The sequence below is a fragment of the Hydra vulgaris genome, chromosome 05 (assembly GCF_038396675.1).
Source record: "Hydra vulgaris chromosome 05, alternate assembly HydraT2T_AEP".
Lineage (NCBI taxonomy): Eukaryota > Metazoa > Cnidaria > Hydrozoa > Anthoathecata > Hydridae > Hydra > Hydra vulgaris.
Genome location: NC_088924.1, coordinates 13,717,409 through 13,743,602, shown reverse-complemented (window position 1 = coordinate 13,743,602; position 26,194 = coordinate 13,717,409). Strand labels below are relative to the sequence as shown.

The window sequence follows — 26,194 nt, the reverse complement described above, 5'->3', positions numbered from 1 at the left end:
AAATTAATGTTATCAATAAGAATTTTTGAACTTAAATTGACTCTCGTTGGCAATAAAATGTAAGGGAAAAAAGTATTTGAGCACATATTATTAATGAAAAATGATATTTCTGGCGAGTTTTTATAATTAAGAAGGTTAATGTTGAAGTCACCCATTAGTACAACATTTTTATTTTCTTTTGTAAATTTTTCGAATAAGTTTATAAGAAAATTTTGATTAAAATCATGAACTGAAATGCAAGGGTGATGGTAGGTACAGCCAACGGTTATATTTTTTCCTTTAGGATTTATTATTTCTATGAAAACGAATTCAAGTACTTGTGCTTTGTAGATTAAAAGTTCATCTCTCTTTTTATATATAGAAGTAGAATTAATGTAAAGTAGGGGACCGCCACAACTAGACTCACTTGGTGTATGTTCTATTAAATAATTTTTAATTTCTACATTACTTATAGATGAGAGATGTTGTTTCAGCCTTGTCTCAGACACAGTCATATTTACACAGGAAATTTTAAGGGACTAATTAAAGATTTTAACTCATCTATGTGAAAAGAAAGTGAAGAAATATTTAAGTGTAAGAAAATTAATGGGTTTAGGTTTAGATAAAAGCATTAAAATCATCAACAGTAGTACTTACAATCTAAGACACAATTATTTACTTGGTTTAGACATTTAAGCAAATAATTGAGATCAGGGAAATTAGTTGGGATATTTAAATCAAGTTTTTAATTAGACAAGGCTGAAAATCACAAACAATACCGTACTACGTCTGTGGATCAGAAATTAAATCAGAATACTATTTGCTACTAATATTATTGCATTTGATTTGTACCCAGCAATTGAATTTGTCACATTGCATAGATTTGTGATTTTTAGCAACATTTTTGTTGCATACAATACAAGGAAAACTTTCCATAATAGAGTTTATTGAATGAGTAAAGTGTTAAAGTTAATGTATTGTTATGTATAAGATTTAAATGTAGCTATATAAAAAAATCAAATGCTAAACTAATTATAATATTAAGTATTTAAAATAAACTAATAAATATTGATACTAAACAATTAAGATAATTAATACTAAACAATTAAGATAAAGTAAATAAAGTATAATAAAAAAAATATTGCTATTATATTAATGTAATTTCGATTAATCAATCTAAATAAATGTTTTAATAAGAAGAAAATTAAAGCTGTTATAATAAATAATGTTTAAAATAATTTAACTAAGATATATATATATATATATATATATATATATATATATATATATATATATATATATATATATATATATATATATATATATATATATATATATTTAGCAATAATTTATTAATAATGAATAATAAAATACTAGATATAATAACAAATAGGTAAATAACATATAACAACATTCAACAAACTAACATAGATTATATATCATAAGCGGACCTTATTTGCAAGTCGTGCACAACAGTGGCATATTCAGGGGGAGTAGGTTCCTACTACCCCTGGTTATACTTTAGGTAATACTTAGTAATAGTTAGGTTATACTTGGGTAACTAAATAAAAAAAGGCTTTTTATATTTGAGAAAGTATTTTTTTCCCATCCACTTTTATAATTAAAGTTCTGTTCGGTGATTTTTTCGCGCTTTCAACTCTCTAAAAGGTCAAAACAAAACAAAAAAAGGGGCACTAACAGCACTACTACTAACACTATTAGGTAGCGTATTATTATATAGAGATCGCTATAGCAATTTATAATGTAAATTTGATCAAATTTCGCTGGTCATGTCTGTGTATGACAGGCAAGTCCCGTAGACACGCCTATGTTATACATATATCATAGCACAAAACATATATACATTTCACTTTTTTTATTTTGTTCTGAAAAGAGCAAACTCAAATCAAACAAATTATTCAAAAGAAAGTAACATTTAAGTCTTGAACATTCAGCTTTTTTTATTTTTTTAAAAAGTTTTAAAAAGTAAAAATTTAGCTGAAAATGAGTGAGCACCTAACCAGCAATTCCACATTTATATTTTGCTTTTATCGAGGAAATACAATTTTATAATATCTGTGTATAGGAAATATTTTAAATTTATATTATTTTGGTAAAAAAATATGTTCTTCAGGACAATTCTTTATTTATTTTTTACTTTCTATTTTACGAGTTATAGCACAATTAAGAGCGTCACGGCGTGACAAATCGATGTCACGTTGTGACGGGCTTTTTTAGCTATACCTGTAAAAATATTTTAAAAAATTATGAAAAGTTTAGTTTTTATATTACAGTTAGTTTAATTTAGTTTTTAATATTATAATATAAGTTTATTTTTTATTTTAAAAATCTAAATACCGCAAACTTTTATTTTCTCGATTAAAAACGTATTAACGCGTGTCATGAAATAGCAGTAAAATAGATATTATATTTATAGATTTTGCTCGATTATTTCAATTTTATTTACAAAACTTTCTTGATTATTTTAGTTAAATTATTTTATTGAGAATTAAATTATTTCATTTTATTGACTTAATTATTTTATTGAGAATTTTTTTTAGTTATAAAATATTGAAATGCACATCTTAAACAGTTATTTAAAGTCAAATGCATCGTTAATGAATATTTTTGTCGATGCATCTCCAAGTTATAAATTTGGAAAGACATTAGAAAAAATGAAACAAATGGCATATAGTATTTATTTAAATAAATTAAATGTTACAATACGATGCATTACCGACGAATTTAAACGAATATTAATGCGCAGGATTATCGAAGAATTCAAATAACGTTGACTATCTAAATGATTGTTGTTTCCTGGTCTTTTTATCTTCATTCATATCTTATTAATATAATAATATTTACTTATTAAAATACTGTAACAAGTTAAACCATAATTCTTCTATAGTTCTAATCCCATAGTTTTATCAAGCCATCCCAACCGCAAGTAGCGATTTTTGAAGTTTCATGAGGGAGCCATTCGCAACCGATGCACACTTGATCATGCGCCTTAAATTTGCTAAAATAAAAAAGTATTCATATTTATTAGCAATATTGCAATGCAATATTGTAAAGCTATATTGCTGATGTTTTAATGTTATCCACTAATGTTGGAATACTATATGCTGTTGCTAAGTTTACGCTTAAGTTAAAAAGCAATAAACTACTACAATGCTATCCGCTTATGTTGCAAAGCTATACTCGAATATTACAATGCTGTACTCAAAAAGTATTCGAATGTTTTCAGGGCCGACGACCGTGGGGAAGGAGGGAGGGGCACGTGCCCTTCCCCCCATTTTTTTTCTAAAGGACTTTTATTTTAGATATAGAGAATTTTTTTTAAAATTTATGATTGTGCCCCCCCTCCCCCATTTCGAAACCCGTGTTGTCGGCCCTGGTCTTACACTAATACACTTCAACTATACTTTTAACTTACGAGTATAATTTAGTTGTCTTCCAGTCCCATATATTAAGTTTTCCATCAGCATCGCCAGAAACAAGATAACTTAAATAAAAAAAGCATAAAATAATGATATCAAATCATGAATTTTTTTTTTTACTTTTAATCATGAAACGATCCACAGTGGGGTATTTGATTAATTTAGGCGGCTAAAACTCAATTTTTAAAACCTTTCAAATAAAAAAAGAAAAGTTATTTTAGCAATGCTGAATAGTCAGTGAATATTAAAATCGTTAAGTAACCGCAAATGGTTTTAAGGCGTAGGATATATACAAAGTTGATCGAACTATTATTGTCTATGAGTTTTAATTTTGGTCGCTCTTTTTTTTGTTAAGCAATTATCAGAAACGAATATAGTTTAATTAAAATACATTTCAAAGTGATGAATTCTAATGAATTCGGTAAAGGTGAAAATAATTGAAAGGTTTTACTTAATACATTTAGATATAAAACAGTGGGTTTTATAAAAAAAAAAATTTCTTTTGTTTTTTGCAATTTTCTTTGCAAACTACAAGTTATTAGTAATACTTCCAAGCATTTCCAGGTTATTTTTTTCAAAGTAACAGATAGGCTTCGACTTCAAAAACCACTTTTTGCTCGTTTTTGCTAGGTATTTATTTATTTTTCGTATTTTTAAGCGTGGGTTGTTGTCTCTGCGTTATTATTTTTTTGCTTCTTTCTGTGTTTTGATGAAAACTTATCATTATCAATAAACTATAAAATATTTTTTTAGTTATTTAATTAAAATAAACCTAAACTTTTGTTGAGGTATTTTTTAGTTTTAAACTGGTATTTTTTAGTTTTAAACTGGTATTTTATAATTTTAAACTGGTATTTTTTAATTTTATTTTAAGATAAGTTCGTCAAATGTCAGAAATGACCCAAAGAATGTTTTTTGATCTAATGCAAAGCCAAATAACATCAAACATTAATGAAAAATTAAAATTTTTAGAACATTACATATTAGCAAGATTATTACTCAGACGAAAAAATTTAGTTTAGTTCCGAATTAAAACAACGATGGGCAATAGCAAACAGGGATGAAAAAAAATTTGTAATAAAAAATAGTAATTGGCTTGAAGGAATTATTGCGATACCTGCAGTACTGCATACAAGAGTAGGCTAACGAAGAGTTTTAAAGAATTAAGTGAGAGTAGCAAAAAAGGAAAAAAGAAAGCATACGTAGTATCACAGATTTGGAAAAATTGGTTTGTGCTGCTCAGATGGAATTAAGTGGGCAAATATGTATAAGATAGCATATTCTAACGTTTTACAGGAAAACAAATCCCATCTATCGGAATTAAGTGCACTGGCCATCTTTGTCGAAGCTAGTCTTTCCAGAAGACAATATGAAACTGTTAGAAATTCTTGTAAAATACGATATCCTTGCTACAGTAGCCGCGAAAGGCAAAAATGGATTATTATCCGAATAAAGAATCTTATGTCACTGAAACTTGTATCACAGTCAATTAACAAGATTTATTGAACCATACGGTTACACAAATGTTAATATGTTAAGAAGAAGTGGTACAAAATTTAAACGAAAACGAAAAAAAATTATTAGTATTAAGTTGTAAATGGGGTTGTGACGGATCACAGTAAAATCAATATAAACAGAAATTTCTGAATGATGCTGATTCTGATGCAAGTATATTTCAGAGTTCTTTCGTACCGCTTCAATTAACTTGTGAGGAAGACAAAAATTGATCTGGCAAAATGCAACTCCTTCTTCGCCACGTTATTGTCACCCTATAAGAATCAGATTTGTCAAAGAATCTAATGATATAACAAATGAAAAGATAAACTTTATTGAAAGTTTAATTATCTGATTGCATGATACAAAATTGACAGTGGGTGGGAATTTTTTTTCAGTTAAACATAATATGATGCTCATTATGGTTGATGCTAAGGTGTGTAATGCAGCCACTCAAACAATTTCAACTATGAAATGCTACATTTGAGGTGCAACAACAAAAGATTTTAACAATTTGACAATAAAAAAAGTCAAACTAGATACACTAAAGTTTGAATTATCAACTTTGCATGCCAGGATCCGAATATTTGAAAATTTATTGCACCTATTCTATAAGTTGCCTATTAGAAAATGGCAAGCGAAATCAGAAGACGAAAAAGGCATTGTCAAGCAAAGAAAACCAGAAATACAATCGGATTTTAGAAAAAAAATGGGTTTAATAGTAGACTTACCTCAGCCTGGATTTGGTAACTCAAATGATGGCAACACTAGCCGACGATTTTTTGCTAACCCAAAGTTGACAGCTGAAATACTATGTCTTGATTATAACCTAATATATCGTCTTAAAGTGATATTGGAAACATTATCAAGCGAACATAAAATTGATGTCGAAAAATTTAGGGAATATACTGTAAAAACTGCGGATTTATATGTTGAGTTATATCCATGGTATCCGATGACCCTACAATGCATAAAATCCTTATTCATGGTTTTATTGTAATAGAGCATGCTTTGCTTCCTTTTGGTTAACTATCTGAAGAAGCAGCTGAAGCGCGAAATAAATATTTTCGTCTTTACCACCAAAACAGTGCAAGAAAGTTTTCCAGAGAGTCTTGCAACTTTGACATGCTTAATAGATTACTACTTAGCTCAGATCCTGCTTTAACTTGCATGAGAAAAGCAGAGATGTCTTTTGATGAAGAACTTTAGCTTTTGAGATCATCCGGCTACAGTGTCATTTTTAATAGTAGTTATTTTGAGTTCAAATATAAAATACTCTAAATAAACATTTTGTTTTTTCTTTTTCCCATAGCTTAATAAAAGTTATATAGTAATTACGAGTGCTTCCTAATTCTTTAAAACAACACTTTTTTTTTTAATTCCAGATTCTTTAAAACAACACTTAACCAAGGTTTTAATTTCAATGCAGATTGAAAGTTAGGATAAGAATAATTCAATTTTCCACCAGGTATATTAGGTTTATTCTTATTTTATGCATTAGCACTATAGCAAAATGTTAAAAAAAAGGATGATTCTATCACCCATATACTTTTTTTTTATCTTTTGATTACGATTTCTACTTGCCTCTCCTAAAAAAATAAAATTTTTTCAATTAAAGGTTGAAAAATATTTTTAACCGCCTAAATCGATCATAACCGACTGTAACATCAAAATACCCCACTGAGTGATGATCACACAGAATTAGTAAATTAAACGTTTATACTTATAATTTTATAATTTCTTGAATAATAACTTAAAAAAATTTAAATATAATTTAGTTTTAACTAAAATCGTATCAAAAATTTAAAAAAATATTTTAAATTTTTGATACGGTTATAAATAGTTATTGTAAATTTGGCCATTATTTTCAAACAGGTTACACTAGTCATTAAGACAATAAAACAGGTTATTTAAAGAAAAAACTAAAAATTTATATTTAGTTATTAGATCTGGAATTTTAGTCCAGATCTAATAAACAGGTGAGGTGAAGGGAGGGGAGGGGGGGAGGTTTAATAAAAAGAAGGGGGGTTAATTTTTTTTATGTTACAATATAAGTATTTTTTTATTAAAAGTTTTAGTTTATAAATCCAAACTAATATTTTTTTAAAAAAACACATAAAACTTTAATTTTATAATTTTATAATTTTAGTGTGGCTTGTGGTCAAATGCGCATTTTCTAACAGCTAAAAATTTAAATAGGATTTAATATGCTGATATAAGTTTTATACTTTGGTGAAAAATAAACCAAAAGTTCATTTTTGACAAATAGAGATTTTACTAGGTTGGCGATTTTTAAAGCCTATTTACACTGAAAGTTTTTGTTTTTATCAGTGACTGAAAAAATTATTTTCTAATTTTTAAGGCCAATTTTCACTAATTTTTTTTGATAACAAGTAAAATTTAATAAATGGAGGAGGGGGGGGGTCATAATAAGCTTGGGGTGGGCAGGAAAATTTTCCAAAACCTAATAAACGTCCCCCCTCCCTTTATTAAGGACTTGAGAGTACATCCTCAATGAAATCAGACGTATTTAATTATGAGTTGGTTTATTTCATTAAAAAAAGATACAAATGTGACTTTTTTATAGACTAAAACTACCTAAATGGGGTAATGAAGGTCTATTGAATAAAACTCAAATTAATGCTCCTAAGACATTTAAAAATTATATAAACTTATTTTGATGTAATATGTAATAAACTTTTTTTAATGTTATATGTAATGTATTGTGCTCCAACATAACATTTAACAAAGTTGTTTGAATTAATGTTAAATAATAAAATACCTCATGTCTGGAGAAAAGTTCACTTGACAAGCATATCCAGCATTCTTAAAAAATGAAAAATATTTTTGAATGGTTAGTGAGTGTGCATATATGCATACATACAAATATATATGTTAAGGGCCTGTTTGTATTTATGAAAAACATTCTGCCTGGGAGAGAAAAACAACAATAATTTAATGTTGTTTGTTTCTCAAATGTATTGGACTTAGATACGATAAACTTAGGAGCGATTTTTATATCTAGAAAAGTTGATAGAACACAAACAAGGTAAAAAGATTTCTCACCTTGCATGTGCTAGATGCATGTTAATAGTGAAATTATATAATAAATATGTAATTAACTGTGTTAACTGTTAATTATGTAAAATATGTAAAAATGTGTTAACTGTGAAATTGTATAACAAATATATAATTATTTTCTTATTGCTGTGCTAAAAGTAGACGATTTTTTGTCTGGTTATTTTCTGTAACGTAATTTTTTCGCAAATGCATTTTTCTATCTACCGGAACAAATATGTTGCTGTGGCCTTTCTTTGACCTTAGACACAGACACATTAAAATATTTCATAGTTTTCTTTGACCTTAGACACAGACACATTAAAATAGTTGCATAGTTTTTGCTAGTTTTATTGATAGTTATGTTGTTCTTAAAAATTTTAGTTTAGAATTTTTACAAAAACAATATGATAAAAAATAAGATATTTATAGAGTATGAAATTAAGATAAACCCTGTCTTTCCCATGTTGCCATTTGGCAACACAAGCTTTAAATCTAAAAATCAAACCCTGTTTTATCTTTTTTTAATTTAAAGTAATGCTTAAGTTTTGCTACTTCCTACTAGATGGCAACAAGGGCAATTTAAAAATGAACGCGATGATTCGCAATTGTTTTTTGAAAATATTGAATGTCATTGTAATTTTTTTTTTTTTTTGTTAAATTTCAAAAATCAGGAAAGAAAGGGTTAACTTTTTTCTTTATTTATACATTTTCATTGAATTTTTTTCGAAACTGTTATAGTATCCCTTTTATTGAAAATGTTTAAAAAAATTTTCCTGTCATATTTTTTAAACTAAATTTTTTTGGCTAGCATTTTGGCATAGTGGCATTTTTAAATCTTATTCAGTGGAAATGTCACAGTCACGACTGTATGGTTACACCTATTGTTTTATGTAAATATATATATGGGCAATTCCACGGCGGAAAATGAAATAGTAGTCAAATTTCGTTTTCTTTTTCGTCAACTTTTAGCAAATGAATATTGATAAAGACACATTAAAGTTTATTTAAAATATACCTTTAGTACTAAAATTAATTAATTTACGGTTTTTCTCATTGTCGCATGATAAAAAAAATTTAACTGTAAAATATTATTTTAAAACATGAATTTATTTGCATAATCAAAATTAATTTAGCGTGAAAATGTAGCTAACATGTTCAAATTGTTGTTGGTCAGATTTTACACTTTATAAAATATATATATTTCTGCAAAATAACAAAAAAAGTTTTAAATAACGATGGTTAGTTAAAGCATTTATATTTTAAATTTGTATAATGTAAGTTAAAACTAGATGTATTTACTAAAGTTCTAGCAATTTTTTGTTTACAAAGTGAATTACGTCATTAAGTAATTCGCAATGGTTTGACAATGTTCTAACTGAAACTTTTTATATTAGGAGAATTTAGAAAAAAAAAATTTTATTTTTTTAATGTTAATGAAAATTAACATTACTAAAATTAAAATTACTTAATTTATTGTTTTTTTATTTTTTTATGTATTCTTATTTTGGTTGACATATAAATATACATATAAATGTAAATAAATAAAAAAAAGAATTATATAATATTTTTATTTAGACATTAAAAAAAAAAAGTTTATTTGCTATTCTCCTAACAAAAAAAAATCAATTAGAACCTTTTTTGTTTTTGTTTTAATATAACAAATCGTTTGTAAATGCAATTAAGAGGGGTCATCTATAAAGCATGTCACCCTATATTTGTTAATTCTTAACCCCTTCCCTCCTGTCACAAACGATAACACACACCTGAACCCCTATCCCTCCTAAACTGTGATAGCAGTTTTTATGCCATATTTTCAAATATTTAAAAAGATTTAAATGTAAATACTTTGCAGCATTTTAAAAATTCAACCCAATGAAAATAAGGCAATACACATAAACGTAAGAAGTGTAAGTAAAAACTTTGACAAACCAAAGATTTTCTTATACCCAAATAAGTATTAATAAAGTTGTAATACTAAAATAATTTTTTTAAGTTGCTCTTGGTCTTGCAGAAAAACTATTTTCAATTTGATAACTTTCATAAACGTTATGAAAAATCACTCAGAAAGAGTGCCACCAGTTTTTTAAAATTTCCTTTGTTAATCATTTTCAATGAATGAGTTCAATACTTTTGCAATTCTTTTTTTACATAACTCTGACTCTTAATAATAGATATAAAAAATCCATTATAATAATAACTCGGAAGAAGTGTGGTGGCATGACATGGCCTTTGCTGAAAACAGACATAAAGACATGGACAGAGGCTGGAAATTTTGTCTGGCCAATCACTGGGACATCTTCTGTGTCTTGAGCCAACCATCTGTCATTTCTTCTGTTCACTTTGGCATCTACAGTAAAAATTTTCTCATCGCTGAAAAAAGGAAGTTTACCGGCAGCCTCATGTTTTATTGATGTTAAAAGAACGGAACACTTAGCCACTCTCTTCTCCTTCATTGAAGCAGACAACATCTGCCTGACTTTCAGGACACAGGACTTGTACCTAAGGCCATCTCAGATCACTCTTCTCATGGTGCAATGAGACACATTCATATCTTTGATCAATTTCCTGATGGAGGTGCTGGGGTTTTTGTTTATCGAATTCTGTACTCTGCTGATGAAGGCCTTATTCCTGATTGGTTTGTGAGCAGTATTTTCTTTTCGTTCTACAGACTCTGCACCATCATTAAACCTTTTTGCAATATCATAAACTGTGCTTTTTGGGAAGCCAAACCATTTTATAATCTCTGGGACAGAGTGCCCGGCACGGAGGGACTCAACCACTGCAACTCTACGGTCATATTCCTTTGACATGATGTGCTAAATTTGCAATTTTTATTTTTTTTCCCGAGAGTACAATGTTTGTTTTGATTAATGTTTGAATTTTGCAACATTTAAAAACAAAAAAATGCCGGCAAATTTAAAATTGTCCGGATTTCGAGCATCCACCCTGTATATATATCAACTACTAAACATATTTTAGTTCCAATTATAAAATGTTTTTTTTTAAACAAAAAACTGCATAGAGAAATTAAATAGATGAAACAAGAAAAACTTAACACTGCATTCTTTTTTTACTGATATCGCTGTGTGCCAGATTTCTATTTAATAAAAATTTGTGGATAACAATTTGAGTTTTTATACTTGAAAGAAATTAGAGAAATTAAATTGAATTGACTAGTTTTCAACAAAACCGCTAATGTAAACGTACAGCATATTTTGTGAAAAATAATAAAACTGGAAACAAATTAAATATATATGGAAAGTTAAATATATATGGAAAATAATTTAGGCAATTTTTGGCAATAAAAAACTTATTTTTACTGCGAGCGCAGTAATAATGAAATTTTGAAGCAAAAATGAAATGTAGAAACTTACCTTCAATTTTGCAAATGAAATTAAAAAAATTTTCTTACTATTTATTATGCAAAACAACGTGCAAATAGACCGTTATCGTAATAGAGATATAAGATGTATATAGCAGAGTTAAAACGCTTATACCATTTTGCGATATAGATAAGGATGATACTAAAAATTCTTACAAAATAAAACTGAAACCCATAATGAATCTTTTATGAAACCCACAAAAAAAAAACAAAAAAAAAAAAGGCTCTAATTTCCCAATTTGCTGACGTGTGATAAATATCCAAGTCCTAATTTGATAAATGAACATATTTTAAAAAAGGTCCCAATTTACCGACTAATTTATTGAATGGGGGTATGTCACCATCCTACCCTCCTCCCACAATACTCTTCACGCCGGCCTCGACTACATCTAGCCATCAATATTCATTTGTATTTAAAAGGACTAGGAGATTTTGAGAATTGGTCTTTTTTTATTTTTTTTATTTTAATTTTTATTAGAACAAAACAATTCTCATTTGTAACCCCCCCCCCTCAATCTGAGGGGGTTACAAATTTCATATGGTCATAATTTTATATGGTTCAATTTTATATTGGTCATAATAAGATGTATTAAAATTGAAAAATAAAAAGTATTTATATTAGCAACATAAACAATAATATTTTTATGACTTATATGGCAAATAACTTTCATTTATAAACTTATTTATAACTTTCATTTGACTTTTTCATGTTAACTACTTATGTTAATTACTTTTATTTGTAAAAATAAATTACTTTTACTACGCACTTCTAAAATCAACTTTATATAATCAAATTTTAGATGCAATGTAATGATAATTATTATCATTTATTAATAATTTAATTTTAATTGTAAATATATATAATATTTTACTTAAAGGAAGTAAAAGTTAATTTAACCAAATTTAACATGAGCCCATAATTTTGTTAAACCAAGGTGTTATAGGTTTAAAACTATTTTTAGGATTAAAATAAATTTTGAGGGTTAGGAAAAGGACAGAATCCTAAAGGTTAGTTGGATTTGAGACAACTCCCTACACGCACTCCCTGAACAGTCCAACGTTGCATGTACTTTTGACTTTGTAGGCGTCCACGCTACTAAATGTTTTTGTAAACGTCTTATAAAAATAAGAAAAATATTATTATTATTATGTTATTACTATTATTATTACTATTTTTTAATAATTTAATTGTAAATATATATAATATTTTACATTTAAAAATGACTTTTTTTACTTAAAGGAAGTAAAAGTTCTATCCCTTATTTAACCTGAGCCCATAATTTTGTTAAACCAAGTGTATTTGCTGTTGCAAGTTTAAAACTATTTTAAAGATTAAAATAAATTTCGAAGGTAAAGAAAAAGACAGAATCCTAAGTTAGTTGGATTTAAAACAACTCCCTGCATGTACTCCCCAACAGTAGAATATTGCATGTACTTTTGACTTTGTAAGCATCCGCACTACAAAAAGTTTTTGTAAAGCGTTCACTGAATGTGCAAATAGACATTCCACTTTTCGAAACTCATTTAATCGAAAACCTTTTTTTTATTACGAAAATAATTTAACTTATCAAAGTTCTTTTTTTTTTCGAAATTTAATTACCTTTGTAAAACCTTTTTCTTTTTCAAAAATAATTTAGCTAATCGAAATGGGTTTTTTTTTCAAAACTAATTTAACTTTTTAAAATTCAACTTAAATTTTGAAACTAATTAAGTATATTATTTTAGTATATTTTTTGTTTTCGAAATTAAAATAAGTTTTTAAAAATTAAATTTTTATTTTAATTAAATTTTTCGAAATTATTTTAGCTATTCGATAGTTTTCGAAAGTTTTTATAAAATCCGAAAAAGTTTTTTTATCAATAACATTTTAATCGAAAATTTTCGAAATTTGTGTTTTTGAAAATGAACCCTAATTTTTCTGTTAGACTGGGATTGCTGATGTTACAGTGACTTAATATACAACATTTTTTGATAGACATTAGTTATCTTAAGGCAAAGGAGCGAATTAACTCGAACTTACCAGATTGAAAAATTTTTTGAAGAAAAAAAAACAAATTTACTGCAACAAAAATACCGAAGTTCACCAAGACTCTCACAACTAACACATTTTAAATATTACGTATATATAACAGATGTTAGTCCAAGTAATACAAATACATGATAAAAATACTTATTATTATATGGCAAAACTTTAAAAAGAATAGATATGAAGTACAAAAAAGTGCATTACTACTTTAATAAACATCAAAAGCCTATCCAAATAAAATTTAAAAACTTTAAAAAGATGTTCTTGATGATACTCATGGTCTGAATAGTTTTAAAAATTTGCTTTGTCTGACCTGATGGCAAAGAACCAAAGTTAATTTTGGTCTGGCCAGGTTGTTTATGTCAACAATGCTGTGAAATATGATGAAACTTTTTTTATCATAAAATTTTTTACTAAGAAATATAAAAATTAGCAATCGCATTCACAAATTAGCGATCATGTGGCGATCACTTAATTTGCCTCTTGAAAGATCATGTGGTTTTACAGTTACAGTTTGCAAAACCAGCAAAATTTGTTGGTTGTTTAACTTAATAATTGATCCAATATTTAGCATACAATTATAACTAATTTTTAACATAATAATAACATAATATTCATCTCCACTGTACTATGTTCAAACTTCTGAGAGACTTTGCAAACTCCAAGCATACATTTTGGTTCTTTGCTGATAAGAATTTTTTTTTTTACACTGTAACTATACAACCCTGCATAATCTGAATACTGCTGTAAAGTATTTTTTGAAATATCTCTGGCAAATTAAACTTTTTTTAACTTTCATAAGCACTAAATACAAAAAACAAATTGGTAAAATCCAAAACAAAGGGTGCCATAAAGTTTAATGACTTGTTGGTGAATGACCTTTATATCAAACCAACTATTGGAACAATTAAAATCGAACCAATTATAATGTTTTACAACATTAAATTTAACATAAAAAAGGAACAAGAACTTGCAAAGTACTGCTGTTTTAAGGCAGTTATATTATTATATTCAGTTATATTATTATATTCAGTTATATTATTATATTTAGTTATATTATTAGTTATACTATTATATCCGAGTTCGATTCCCACCACGTCCCTGGTAGTACTGCGCTCAACTTGTTTCTCCATGCAGCGGCCTTGTTTGTCAAGGTTCGTGTTTTGGAGCTATAGAGTTGAGAGAGGGTTATAACCACAAGTAGCCTCCTCATCTCTAGTAGCCTTCTCGGCCTTGGGGTGTTGAATTACAAATAAAAAAAAAATTAAAAAAATTCAGTTATATTATAATATTCAGCGAAACTGCTTAATAAAGATCGAGCGATAAAGCAATAAATGTTCTCCAGAAATAGTGGAAAGAAGTATACTATTTTAAAAAGAACTGATAATTGTACTTAGCTTGGTAAAACGAATGTTAAGCTTAATAATACTAACAGCCTATACTAATCTGGTCATATTCCCTCTTCAAGAGAAGGTACTTGATTGTTTGAAAATTGTTGAATTTTAAGTTACGTTAAGAACCCTAAGAAGTCGGATTCTCAAATGTACAGGCTTATTACATGTATAAAATTTAGCAAAACCCAAAGCATGGAATGACATTTTCTTGTTTTTTCTGCTGAAATGACTTGGGATAACTTTTAAACTTGTTTTGTTGTAGAGGGCATGTGCGTTCCACATGGCTTTAAAAATATATATATATTTTATAAAGTCACCTAATTGATGGTGTATGCAACATGTGCTTATCAATTTTTAGCATTCATTTTAAACTGCAAAAATTCTAAAATTAAAATTTACAAAATTTATTAATTTTAGAATTTTGTCTTTAGATTGAAACTTGGACCAATATTCAACTTTTGAATGATTCGATGATAGTAAAGAAGTACCATAGGTAAATTAAACCCATTTCCCTATTCCCTGGCATCTCCTGTTTAAAAAAGGCAACAGTAAATATATGGAAAAATGCTAAAAATTCAAGAAACATATAATTCAAAGTAAAAAAATTCTTTACTTACCATGTGACCTTTAAAGATCTTTTTACGGTTTTGTCGAAAGCGACCAAGTACACTATATATTAAAATTTGATTGTCCATCGATTGAGTAGCAAGCCATTTTCCTGAATTTGTTAAAAATAATTAGACAATAAATCTTAATGCAAAACAACTAAAAAGAAGTCAAGTTCTTGAACTTATTAGAAATATACAACTTTGAACATAAATAAATTAGAATTACCGTTTGGTGATAAAGTAGCAGCAGGCATTGAATGCATTGATGGTTCTTGAATAAGTTTTGCATCAACAGGTATATCCCTGAAAAATTTGCAAGTAACAAATATAAGTCAAGAAATTAAAAAAATATATATTATAGAGATAAATATAATAACAACTATAAGCAATTAGTAGAGAAAAAAAATTCTGAATAATTAATAGGAAGATTTTTAAAATATAAAAGCATACCACTCCCATATGCGCAAGCTTTTATCATCAGATGTAGTTACGATTCTCTGATTTTTGTCCACAAAGGTAATTGTATTGACTGAACCAAGATGTCTTTATAAAAAATATAATTTAACCATTCAAAAAGCAGATGAAAAAACACACACAAATCAAACATTAGATATATATAATCAAAGTATACATGTATATATATATATATATATATATATATATATATATATATATATATATACACACACACAGGCCGTGTTAAGAAGCGTTACGCAGCTCGCATTTTGCTTGCGAAAAGGCGATTTGCCTACGCGTTCAGCAGTTTTGCGCTACGCAAAAACTTATATCTTTTAAATTATCTTTTGATTATCGTTAACGTGACGTTTATTCAGAAGAAATTAAGTCGTAAGTAAAAGCATTTAACCGCAATTGTAAACTAATAAATTTTTTTGTTAAAGAAACAGTTTTTTCATAATTTTTTTTTGTTATTACAAAAAAAAAGTGTTTTAAGTTTTATCTTAAGGAATTAAATATATAAATTCCTTTTAAATATAAAAATTATTTTTAGTCATAATAGTTTAAAAAATGCACGATTTATTTTGATGTAAATATTTTATTAATAAGATATTTTGTTTATTGTTAATTCAATAACGTAAAGTTTACAATGCGGTACTTGTAAAGACGCTAGTGAAGCAATATAACTTCTAACGATGCAAAATATATTTGCTGAGTTGAGTTACTTAAAAATGCGTTACGCGTTTTCGCTACGCAGCGAAATCTCGTAACAAGGCCTGTATACATATACATATATATATATATATATTCATATATATATATATATATATATATATATATATATATATATATATATATATATATATATATATATATATATATATATATATATATATATATATGTATATATCAGCAATTATTTGCCAACCACAACCTTTTAGAGGTCAGCATCAGGTCAGCAAAAAAAATTTGATACAAAGGTTCTACCATAAAATATAGAAACGCGGTCAGCAATTATTTGCCAACCTTAAACAATTTTACATCGGCAGTTAGGTTGACATTGCCAAATGCCGACCCTAATTCCGAGGGCTGTATGTATATATATATATATATATATATATATATATTTATATATATATATATGTATATATATATATATATATATATATATATATATATATATATATATATATATATATATATATATATATATATATATATATATACACAGCTACACAGAGGTAATCCACTGCTATAGGGTGGTAGCCCTCCTTGGATTGGCGTATTTGCTAATTTTGTTTGTTGAACGACTATACAAATCATGAAAGTTACAATAAAAGATTTGGCATCTAAATTTGAAATATTTAAAGATGATCAAATTGAAAAAGTCAAAAAATTAGAAGAAAAATAGAAATTATTAGAACATGAAAACAAAGCATTAAAAGAAAAATCAGAACTTGAGACCACCACTAAACCACCGCCTGAAATGCAACATCCACTATAGTAAATTCATGGAGTAGTTTGTTTCAAATAAAACCAAAGTCAAATATGCCTGATTTGAATTTTCATGAATCACTTAATGTAGAATTATGTGAAATGAAAAGTAAAGAAAAAAATTTGATAATTTTTGGTTTGGAATTGTCTAAAAAAGATAGTATTTCAGATAAAAAAGCAGAAGACCGAGAATAGGTTGATGCAATATTTCACAAAATCAGAATTGAAAAATCATAAATTGTTAAAACTCACAGGTTTAGGTTGAAAAATGATAAGACAGCACCAGTGCTAGTGGAATTAAAAAACTTCAAATGATCAAATTGAAGTAATGCGATCAGCCAAAAAACTAAGAATTGATGAACAGTTTAAAAATGTATTTATTAATCTCGACTTAACCACAACACAATGTGATCTTGTAAAAAAACTTCTTGTTCAAAAAAATAAATTGAATGATCAACTAAATAAAGAAGGCATCAGTGATTATAAATATGGAATTTGTGACAACAAAATTGTTAGAATATCAATTAGACATATATAGTAATTTTAAATCAAACACTATTAAAATTAGAAAGAAAAATAATGATTTGTCAACTAGGAAAGACATCAAAAAAGTTACTGCAACTAATTGTTGTAAAGATTACTGTATAAAAAAACACATTAACAATCCTAGTCTTACAGTGTGGTCAACAAATGCAACATCACTAAGCAACAAAATTGATGAAGTTAGAGCTCTAATTGCAACTTGCAAACTTGATGTATTTTTTGTTTCTGAGACTCAGTTTAAACAAATATCAGATATAAATATAATAAATTACAATTTGTATAGGTGTGATCAAGAAAAAAAAAGAGTTGCCGGAGTTTGTATTTATAAAAACTTAATAGATTCTTCTGAGGTTAATATTGACCAACTCAACACTACAAATATAGAACAAGTATGGGTATCAAATTAGCAAAGAAAATATATTATTAGGGTCTGTTTATAGATCTCCTAAATCGTCTGAAGAAACCAATAACACAATTATAGCTTCAATATGCAGTGCCAAAAATGCATTAGATAAAGAATTATTTTCAGGATTACTTATTTCAAGAGACTTCAACTTTGACAAGATTACTTGGAGTAATGAAAATGTGCACTCTTTTGGTCACAATGAAAACCAATTTAATAAGTTTTTAACTTGTTTAGACAACTGCTTCTAACCCACTTTTCAAAAAACGACAAAAATTGAAATGACTAATATTTTAGATCTAGTAATTATCAATGATGACACCAGAGTTTCAGATATAATTCATTTACCACCTCTTGGAGCTAAAGAACATGCTCATCATCTTTTATCTTTTGATTTTTATTTATCAAACATCACTAATCCAAATAAAAACAATAATTGGTTAAATTACATGAAAGGGGACTATTTAAAAATAAATCAATACATGCTAAATGTTGATTGGAATAAATTATCTTTAGAAAAACTTATCAGTAACTGTTATAAAATCTTTCTGGAACATTATCATTCAGCATGTAAGTCGTATATACCAAAAGCTTATGGAATTAAAAATCAAAAAAATCCTTGGCTAAACTATGAGTTGAAGCGAGCAATAAAAAGAAAAAACAATTTGTATATACGAATCAAGAAATTAAGCTTGTATGATCACCAGTTAAAGAGCCAATATAAATATGAAAAAAGTTTATCAAAATACAGATCAAATGTGCAATTAAAAATTATGAAAAATCGATTGCTGATAAAGCAAAAAGTGATCCAAAATTATTGTATTCATATATAAATCGCAAATCAACAATTAAAAGTCACATTAAAGAAGTTGAAAATAAAGATGGTACCGTTGTCATTGATAAAACACAAATTGCTTGTACCTTAAATGACTATTTTAATTCCGTTTTTATCTGAACATTTGGAGAAACTGCCAGAATTCAAAAATAGATGTCAAACTATGTTAGAAGAAATATATATCTCTGAAGAACTAGTACGAAACTATATGCTAAAAACAGATATTACAAAAGCTATGGGTCCTGACTGTGTTCATCCATATGTATTGAAGCACGCTGCAAACAGTATGAGTTTGCCTTTATATCTTATTTACAAGAAATCAATTTTACGTGGTTTTATCCCAGATGAATGGAAAAAAGCTAATATAACTCCTCTTTTCAAAAAAGGAAGTAAACTTAAACCTTGTAACTATTGTCCAATATCCTTAACTTCAATCCCCTGCAAAATTATAGAACAAATTATAGCTGACAAAATTATTATTCATTTAAATTCAAATAAACTTTTGACTATTCACCAACATGGCTGTACAACTAATCTTTTAGAGTACTTAGACATTTTAACTAGCAGCATAGACGTAGGAAAATCAATTGACATATATACTAATTTTGCGAAAGCCTTTGACCGTGTTTCACATAAACGTCTGTTAATAAAGTTATCCTCTTATGGCATCAAATCTAACTTATTAAATTGGATTAAATCATTTCTATCTGAAAGACAACAAAGAGTAGTCCTGGGTGACATAACTTTATCATGAAAAAATGTTCTGAGTGGAGAAGTTCAAGGATCAGTATTAGGTCCATTATTATTTTTAATTTTTGTAAACGATTTACCAGAACAAGCAATTAATACTTCAAAATTGTATGCCGATGATAACAAACTTATTGCACTGGTTAATTCATTAATAGATCGTGATGTTATGCAAAATGATATTGATAAGTTAGTAAAATGGGCATACAAATGGGACATGGACTTCAATATTGAAAAATGTAAGATAATGCACTTTGATATACATAAAACTTTGATTATTACTTGACTGATAATGATATTAGGATCAAATTGGTAACAACAAACATTGAAAGAGATTTAGGAGTTTTGATATCAGACAATATAAAATGGACAATGCAAATCAGAGCAGCAGCTTCAAGAGCAAATAGTAAATTAGGTATTATTGCCAAAGCTATTAATTATAAAACTTGTGACTCTTTCAAAAAGCTATATTGTGCGTATGTGAGACCACATCTAGAACTTGCTGTTCAGGTATGGAATCCATTCTTAAAGAATAACATTGATATACTTGAAAATGCGCAAAGATGTGCAACTAAGACGATACCTGAAATTAAACTCCTTTCATATGAAGAAAGGTTAATCAAACTGAATTTAACAACACTAACCGAAAGAAGAAAACGTGGTGATTTAATTCAATTCTATAAATTTTTTAATCATATTAAAGATATCTCATGGCACAATTCACCTAAATTTTGTGAATCATTATTGTTGTCTGGACCAGCTGCTAATACAAGATGTAATCAGTTTAAACACAATTTATACACTCAACAGCTCAAAAGTCAAATTCGAAAACATTTCTTCACAAACCAAATTGTAAAGACATGGAATATTTTGCCACAGTCAACCATTGAAGAATTAACAGTGAACAATTTCAAGAGCAAAATAGATAATTTATCTAGTATTATGTCGACTACTAACTAACTTCTAGAAACAACATAAATAGCTATATTTGTTGTTGATATTGTTAATTATAAAATAATTATTGTTAAAGGCTGTCACAGATTTAACATGGTGTTAAGTCTCAACAGCAATTATTATTATTATTATTATTATTATTATATATATGTATATACATGTATATATATATATATATATATATATATATATATATATATATATATATATGTATATATATATATATATATATATATATATATATATATATATATGTATATATATATATATATGTATGTATGTATGTATGTATGTATGTATGTATGTATGTATATATATGTATGTATATATATGCACACTTTGATAGGCAGTCTGATTTCATACTCAGATAAAGGCTGGCAGGAGATTTAGTGCATTTATCAACTGACTAAAAAGGGAGAAGATGCAAGGAGTGCTGCTACATTGACTAAGGGTTTGGGTTGGTGTAGCAATCATTTTTTTCATTATACTTTATTTTTTTCTTATTTTTCGGAAAAAATAGTATGGAAAAAAATCGACAAATGTAAGCTTTCACTATAATAAATATATATATATATTTATTATATACTGCCTTGTAGGATACGCTTTTTTAGAAAAAGGCTAGAAGCAGCCAATTTCGACTTAAAACACCTCCTGCCTTGGGGCTTATGGTTGAGTAAGGGCTAGGATTGGTGTCTTGATAAAAATACTCATCTTAGGCAGATGTTTAATGCATCTGGCTACTTGAAGGCCTCCTAGGTAAAGACCTAAGGGGTAAACAAATTCTATCTGTTGACCAGCCTCGCACCCCTTCCTCACCTATTATACTGGCGCAGATGTATTTTCAATACATTGTTTAGGATGTTGAATGCTGGATCTTCTTGACTCAATGTATGGGTTTTGCTTGTGTTTCTGTTCTTATGACTACGCAAATCATTCTATTATCTCCTAATGAGGCTAAAACTCAGTTTTATGGTTCTGAGGCCGGCTGGTAGTCGGGTTTCCCAAGCACTGTGGTAGCTCTCAGAGAGACTGATTCAATCAACAGCTGAAAAAAATATCAGAGTACTAACAGTACCATGTTGCACATGGATGGTGTCCCTGTTTGTACTTTTGGTGTGCGTTGTCAAGGCCCTATTGGAGCCCTTTATTTTTAACTTAGGGTTTATTAATAGTAATGAGGCAATTGCTTGGGCTATTAAACAGTGTACTGAGTACTGTCTATGCTTTGAGTCTAGTTCTTTAAAAAATTTAAAAAACCATCGTCAAAAAACCATTCACTAATAATTGTGGTCTTCGAAGTCACTTTTATTCTGTTGAGTGTCTCTTGCAAAGTTCACCAGACCTACTTGCTCTTTGTGAGACCAATTTGAGTTCAGTTGTCTCATCTTGTGATCTTAGTGTTGATGGTTATCTTCCTTTAATTTGTAAAGACTCCAATAGTCACATGTTTGGCCTGGGCATTTACATTCATAAGAATTCACCCATTTGTCAGGAAACAAGGTTTGAATCCACAGACTATTCCTTTATGTGCTTTTGTTTAGCACCACTTCACTCTACCGCCTTTCTCTTTAGTCTATATCGCTCTCCTTCATCATAAGACTGCACTCTTTTCTATGTTATTTCTGATCAAATTGACCAAGCCCTCTCTCTTTATCCATCAGCGAATATTGCTATTGTTAATGACTTTAATGCTCATCACATTGAATGGCTCGGCTCTAGTGTAAGTGACTCTGCAGGCGTTAAAGCCCACAACTTTTGTCTTTCTCAATCCCTAACTTAAATAGTCAACTTTCCAACTCGTTTTCCGGACAACCCAAATCATTTACCTTCTCTACTTGATTTATGTCTTGTTTCTAATCCTAGTCAGTGCTCAGTTTCTCCACATTCACCCTTAGATGCTTCTGATCACAGTTTGATCTCTCTAAAACTATTATCTAATTATTCTTCTTCATCTGAACCCCTTACATCTACCATCTTCATCTGAACCCCTTAGAGGTATGAATCATACCTCTTACAACTACCTTAAAGCTGACTGGGACTCTTTCCGTGATTTTCTTCATTATGGCCCTTGGGTGAAAACTTTCTTCTTTTTGCTGACAAATTCTTCTTACATAACTTCATGGAATTAGACTGGCCTGGAATCTTTTATTCCCTCTCGAAGATTCCAGCCTCACTCTTCTCCATGCTTTTCCTCGCATTGGGCTGCTGCAATTTCCAATCGAAACCGCTACTTCCATATTTATTAGCAAAATAATTCTCCAGAAAACAGGTGCCTGTTTACTATTGCTAGAAACCATTGTAAAAAGGTTTTGTCTAACACCATATCCCGCTATTCTCAGGTCATGAAATCTCATCTTTCATCACAAAAATTAGGCTCTTGCGACTTCTGGAGAACCTTTCATAATATCAATAATAAGGGCAAATCTGTTATTTCACCTCTCTTGTATGGTTCAGACTTAGTCACCTCACCTAAAGACAAAGCTGAATTGTTTGCTAAGAACTTTTCATCAATACCATCTCTTGATTTCACTTGTTACATTCTACCTGACTTAGCCGTAAAACAGGTTGATCCATTGCTTGACATACGCATCTCTCTAGCTTCTGTATCTAAAGCAATTTCCTGCTTTGACTCTTCTGTTATAGATTTGCAGAATTGTTTTTCGAAACTGTCATCTATACTTTCAAAACTATTTAACAAGTGCTTATCAGAGTTTTGTTTTCCTTTTAGACAAGGTGCAAAAACGCATTTATACATAGTTGGACCTGCTCTTGCAGCTAACCTCCAACCATTATCACACCGTCATAATGTGCTTCTCTTTCTCTTTTTTACAAATAATTTAATGGACACTGCTTTGAAGAGCTAGCGTCTCTTGTACCATCTACTAAAATTCATTCTCCTGTTACTTGTCATTCAATTAAGTCTCATCCTTTTTCTGTGACTGTTCCTAAGTGCTGCAAAAACTCTTATTTCTCCAGTTTTTTTCCTTGAACATCAGTTCTTTGGAATTCGCCTTCATCTTGCTTTCCTGATTCATATAATTTGCAATCTTTTAAGTCGTCTGCCAATTGTTATCTTGCTCTACAATCTTCATCTTTTCTCTTCCAGTAACTTCCAACTCTAATAGTGGTTGCTTGCAACTTTGTTGGAAGTGAAGATGTAAAAAATATATTTTTTTTTTTACATCTTCGCTAACCCTAAAAATCAAACTTTGTTTTGGAAATTAGGTTCTTAGCATGAAAGATTTAAAAAGGCAATTTAAAAACAAAGAAAGCTATTTCGTTGGAAATTTTCTGCTTATTCCAAAAATAGTTTTAGATTTTCAAAATCTTACTCTGTTAAAAAGTTGTGAAGGAAACAAAATATTTTTTAAGTTTTAACCTTAAACCGGATAAAATAAATCCTCCCCATATCAATTAAAACTCAATAGGTTAATCTGTTTATTATTTTTTCATTTTGTTAAAATTAATTTATTTTATTATTTTCTCAACAAATTTTTTTCATTTTGGTTTGTCAAGTCTCCACACTTTCGTGTTGATTAATTTTGTCCTTTTGCACTAAAACTGTTGAAAGTGCAAAAGTACACAAAGTAACCACAAAAGTGCATCATTTTATCAATTTCAAAAATCTCTATAAATCTGTAATTGAATTGAATTTACTAAACTTAAAATGGCAAAAAATAAAACAAACAAGAAGCCTTACAATGAGGAGACAATATAAAGCGCATTGGATAAGATTGAAAATGGCGAGTTGAGCTTAAGAGCTGCAGCTCAATTCTACAGCGTACCAAAGTCAGCATTACCTGACCAAAAATCAAATAAGACTTTAGTAGTTGGTAGTGGCAATACAACAAAATTGGGTCCTTTTATCCAGTTAGCCTTGGTTCACCTTCTTCAGATGCTTGGCTATTGGGGCTTTGGTAGACGACTAAATCAAGTTTAAAATTTAGCGAGAGACTATCCAATTGAAAATGATGAAACGTGTTTGTTCAAAAATGGAACGCCTGATTGCAAATGGTACAAAGGATTTAATGGCACTCAGAACTAAGCAAAAGAACAACTACAAACATCGCATCTTTGAGAGCAGGGTCATGCACACCAGAAATTATTGCCCATTATTTTGATGTTTTGAAAAAACATTTTGATTTAGCAAAAACAGGTTTTAGTAAAGCCATGCATTTGTGGAATGCGAAATTAATTACCAGAAGAGGTGCAAAGCACCCACTAGTATTAACTGGAAATAACGAAAAAATAAACTACATTGTCTTAATGTGTTAATGCTGACAGATTCCTTCCACTGCCTTTTGTTGTTTACAAATCAAAAAATCGACTCTATGATGATTGGATTAAAGGAGGCCCACCAAACACACTTTACACAACATCACAATCTGGTTGGATGGAAAAAAATCAATTTTTTAAGTGGCTCAATGAAATGTTTATTCCTCACATTCAAAAAATTGGTGTCAATATATTTTACTTTTGGATAGCCACAGCACACTCGTGTGATTAAGTGTAGCTTTAAAGTACAAAGAAAATACTATAACACTAATTTGCATTCCTGGCCATTCATCTCACATTATGCAGCCTCTTGATGTTGGAGTATTTTACCATGTCAAAGATGTTTGGCGTTATATTTTAAGAAAATTTTATGCTGAAAGTGGCTTTAGCAATTTGTCCAAAAATATTTTCTTAAGTCTCCTTGCACATTTGTATATAAACAAAGCTTATGCTTCTACTCAAATTAATGCTGGTTTTGAATCAAGACGACATTGACAAATCAAAATTACAAGTTTGTCAAACTTTTAATAACACCTTAATAACATCATCAGCAGTTACAAAATCACCACACAGCTCAAGTTCTTTGCTTCAAACTGCTCACCAAACACAAACCTTAATTCTGCTTGCAACTCCAACTTCAAGTCTAACTTTAAATTTAACTTCTCAAGAAGAATTGGTGCCTCATGTAAAAATCAGTCTTGAAAGAGCTCTTTTGAAGCAATTTCAATTCCAAAATGCTTACAAACATCCAGCCATAAAAAGCCAGAAATGTCAGAACAGTGGCTGATCAAGCTTTTACATATGAAGCATGGTTAAACCAGTTAGGAGAAGAAGAGGATGCAAAGCTATTAAAATGAACATAAGTTGAAATTGCAGCAGCAGAAGTAGAAACTCCTGCCAAGAAAACCACAAAAAAAAAGTACAAAAAGTGCCCAAAGTTTTTCGAAAATGAAAAGTCAGAGATGCAAGTTTTATGGAAAACTTTGTGAAAAATCATAAAATATATATATAAAAGGTGAAGAATTCTTATGCACAAAAAGTTGCAGAACCTAGTTTATAATTTTTTTATTTTTATTTCAAGCTCAAGCTTGCTCATGTTTTTTT

The 26,194-nt window shown here is 28.6% G+C and overlaps 1 protein-coding gene across 1 annotated transcript in view; it reads right to left on the bottom strand.

The window, feature by feature from the left end:
• Positions 1-2,664: 2,664 nt before the first annotated feature.
• The window catches only part of LOC136071877 (pre-mRNA-processing factor 17-like), a 90,246-nt gene continuing 66,716 nt past the window's right edge, over positions 2,665-26,194 (bottom strand). The window contains exons 17-22 of the mRNA XM_065797437.1: positions 15,834-15,926; positions 15,610-15,686; positions 15,393-15,493; positions 7,696-7,739; positions 3,416-3,484; positions 2,665-2,998 (exon numbers count right to left, since the gene is read on the bottom strand). Coding sequence (XP_065653509.1) covers positions 2,890-2,998; positions 3,416-3,484; positions 7,696-7,739; positions 15,393-15,493; positions 15,610-15,686; positions 15,834-15,926 — 493 coding nt within the window. The 3' untranslated portion in view covers positions 2,665-2,889. The remainder of the gene's footprint in view (positions 2,999-3,415; positions 3,485-7,695; positions 7,740-15,392; positions 15,494-15,609; positions 15,687-15,833; positions 15,927-26,194) is intronic.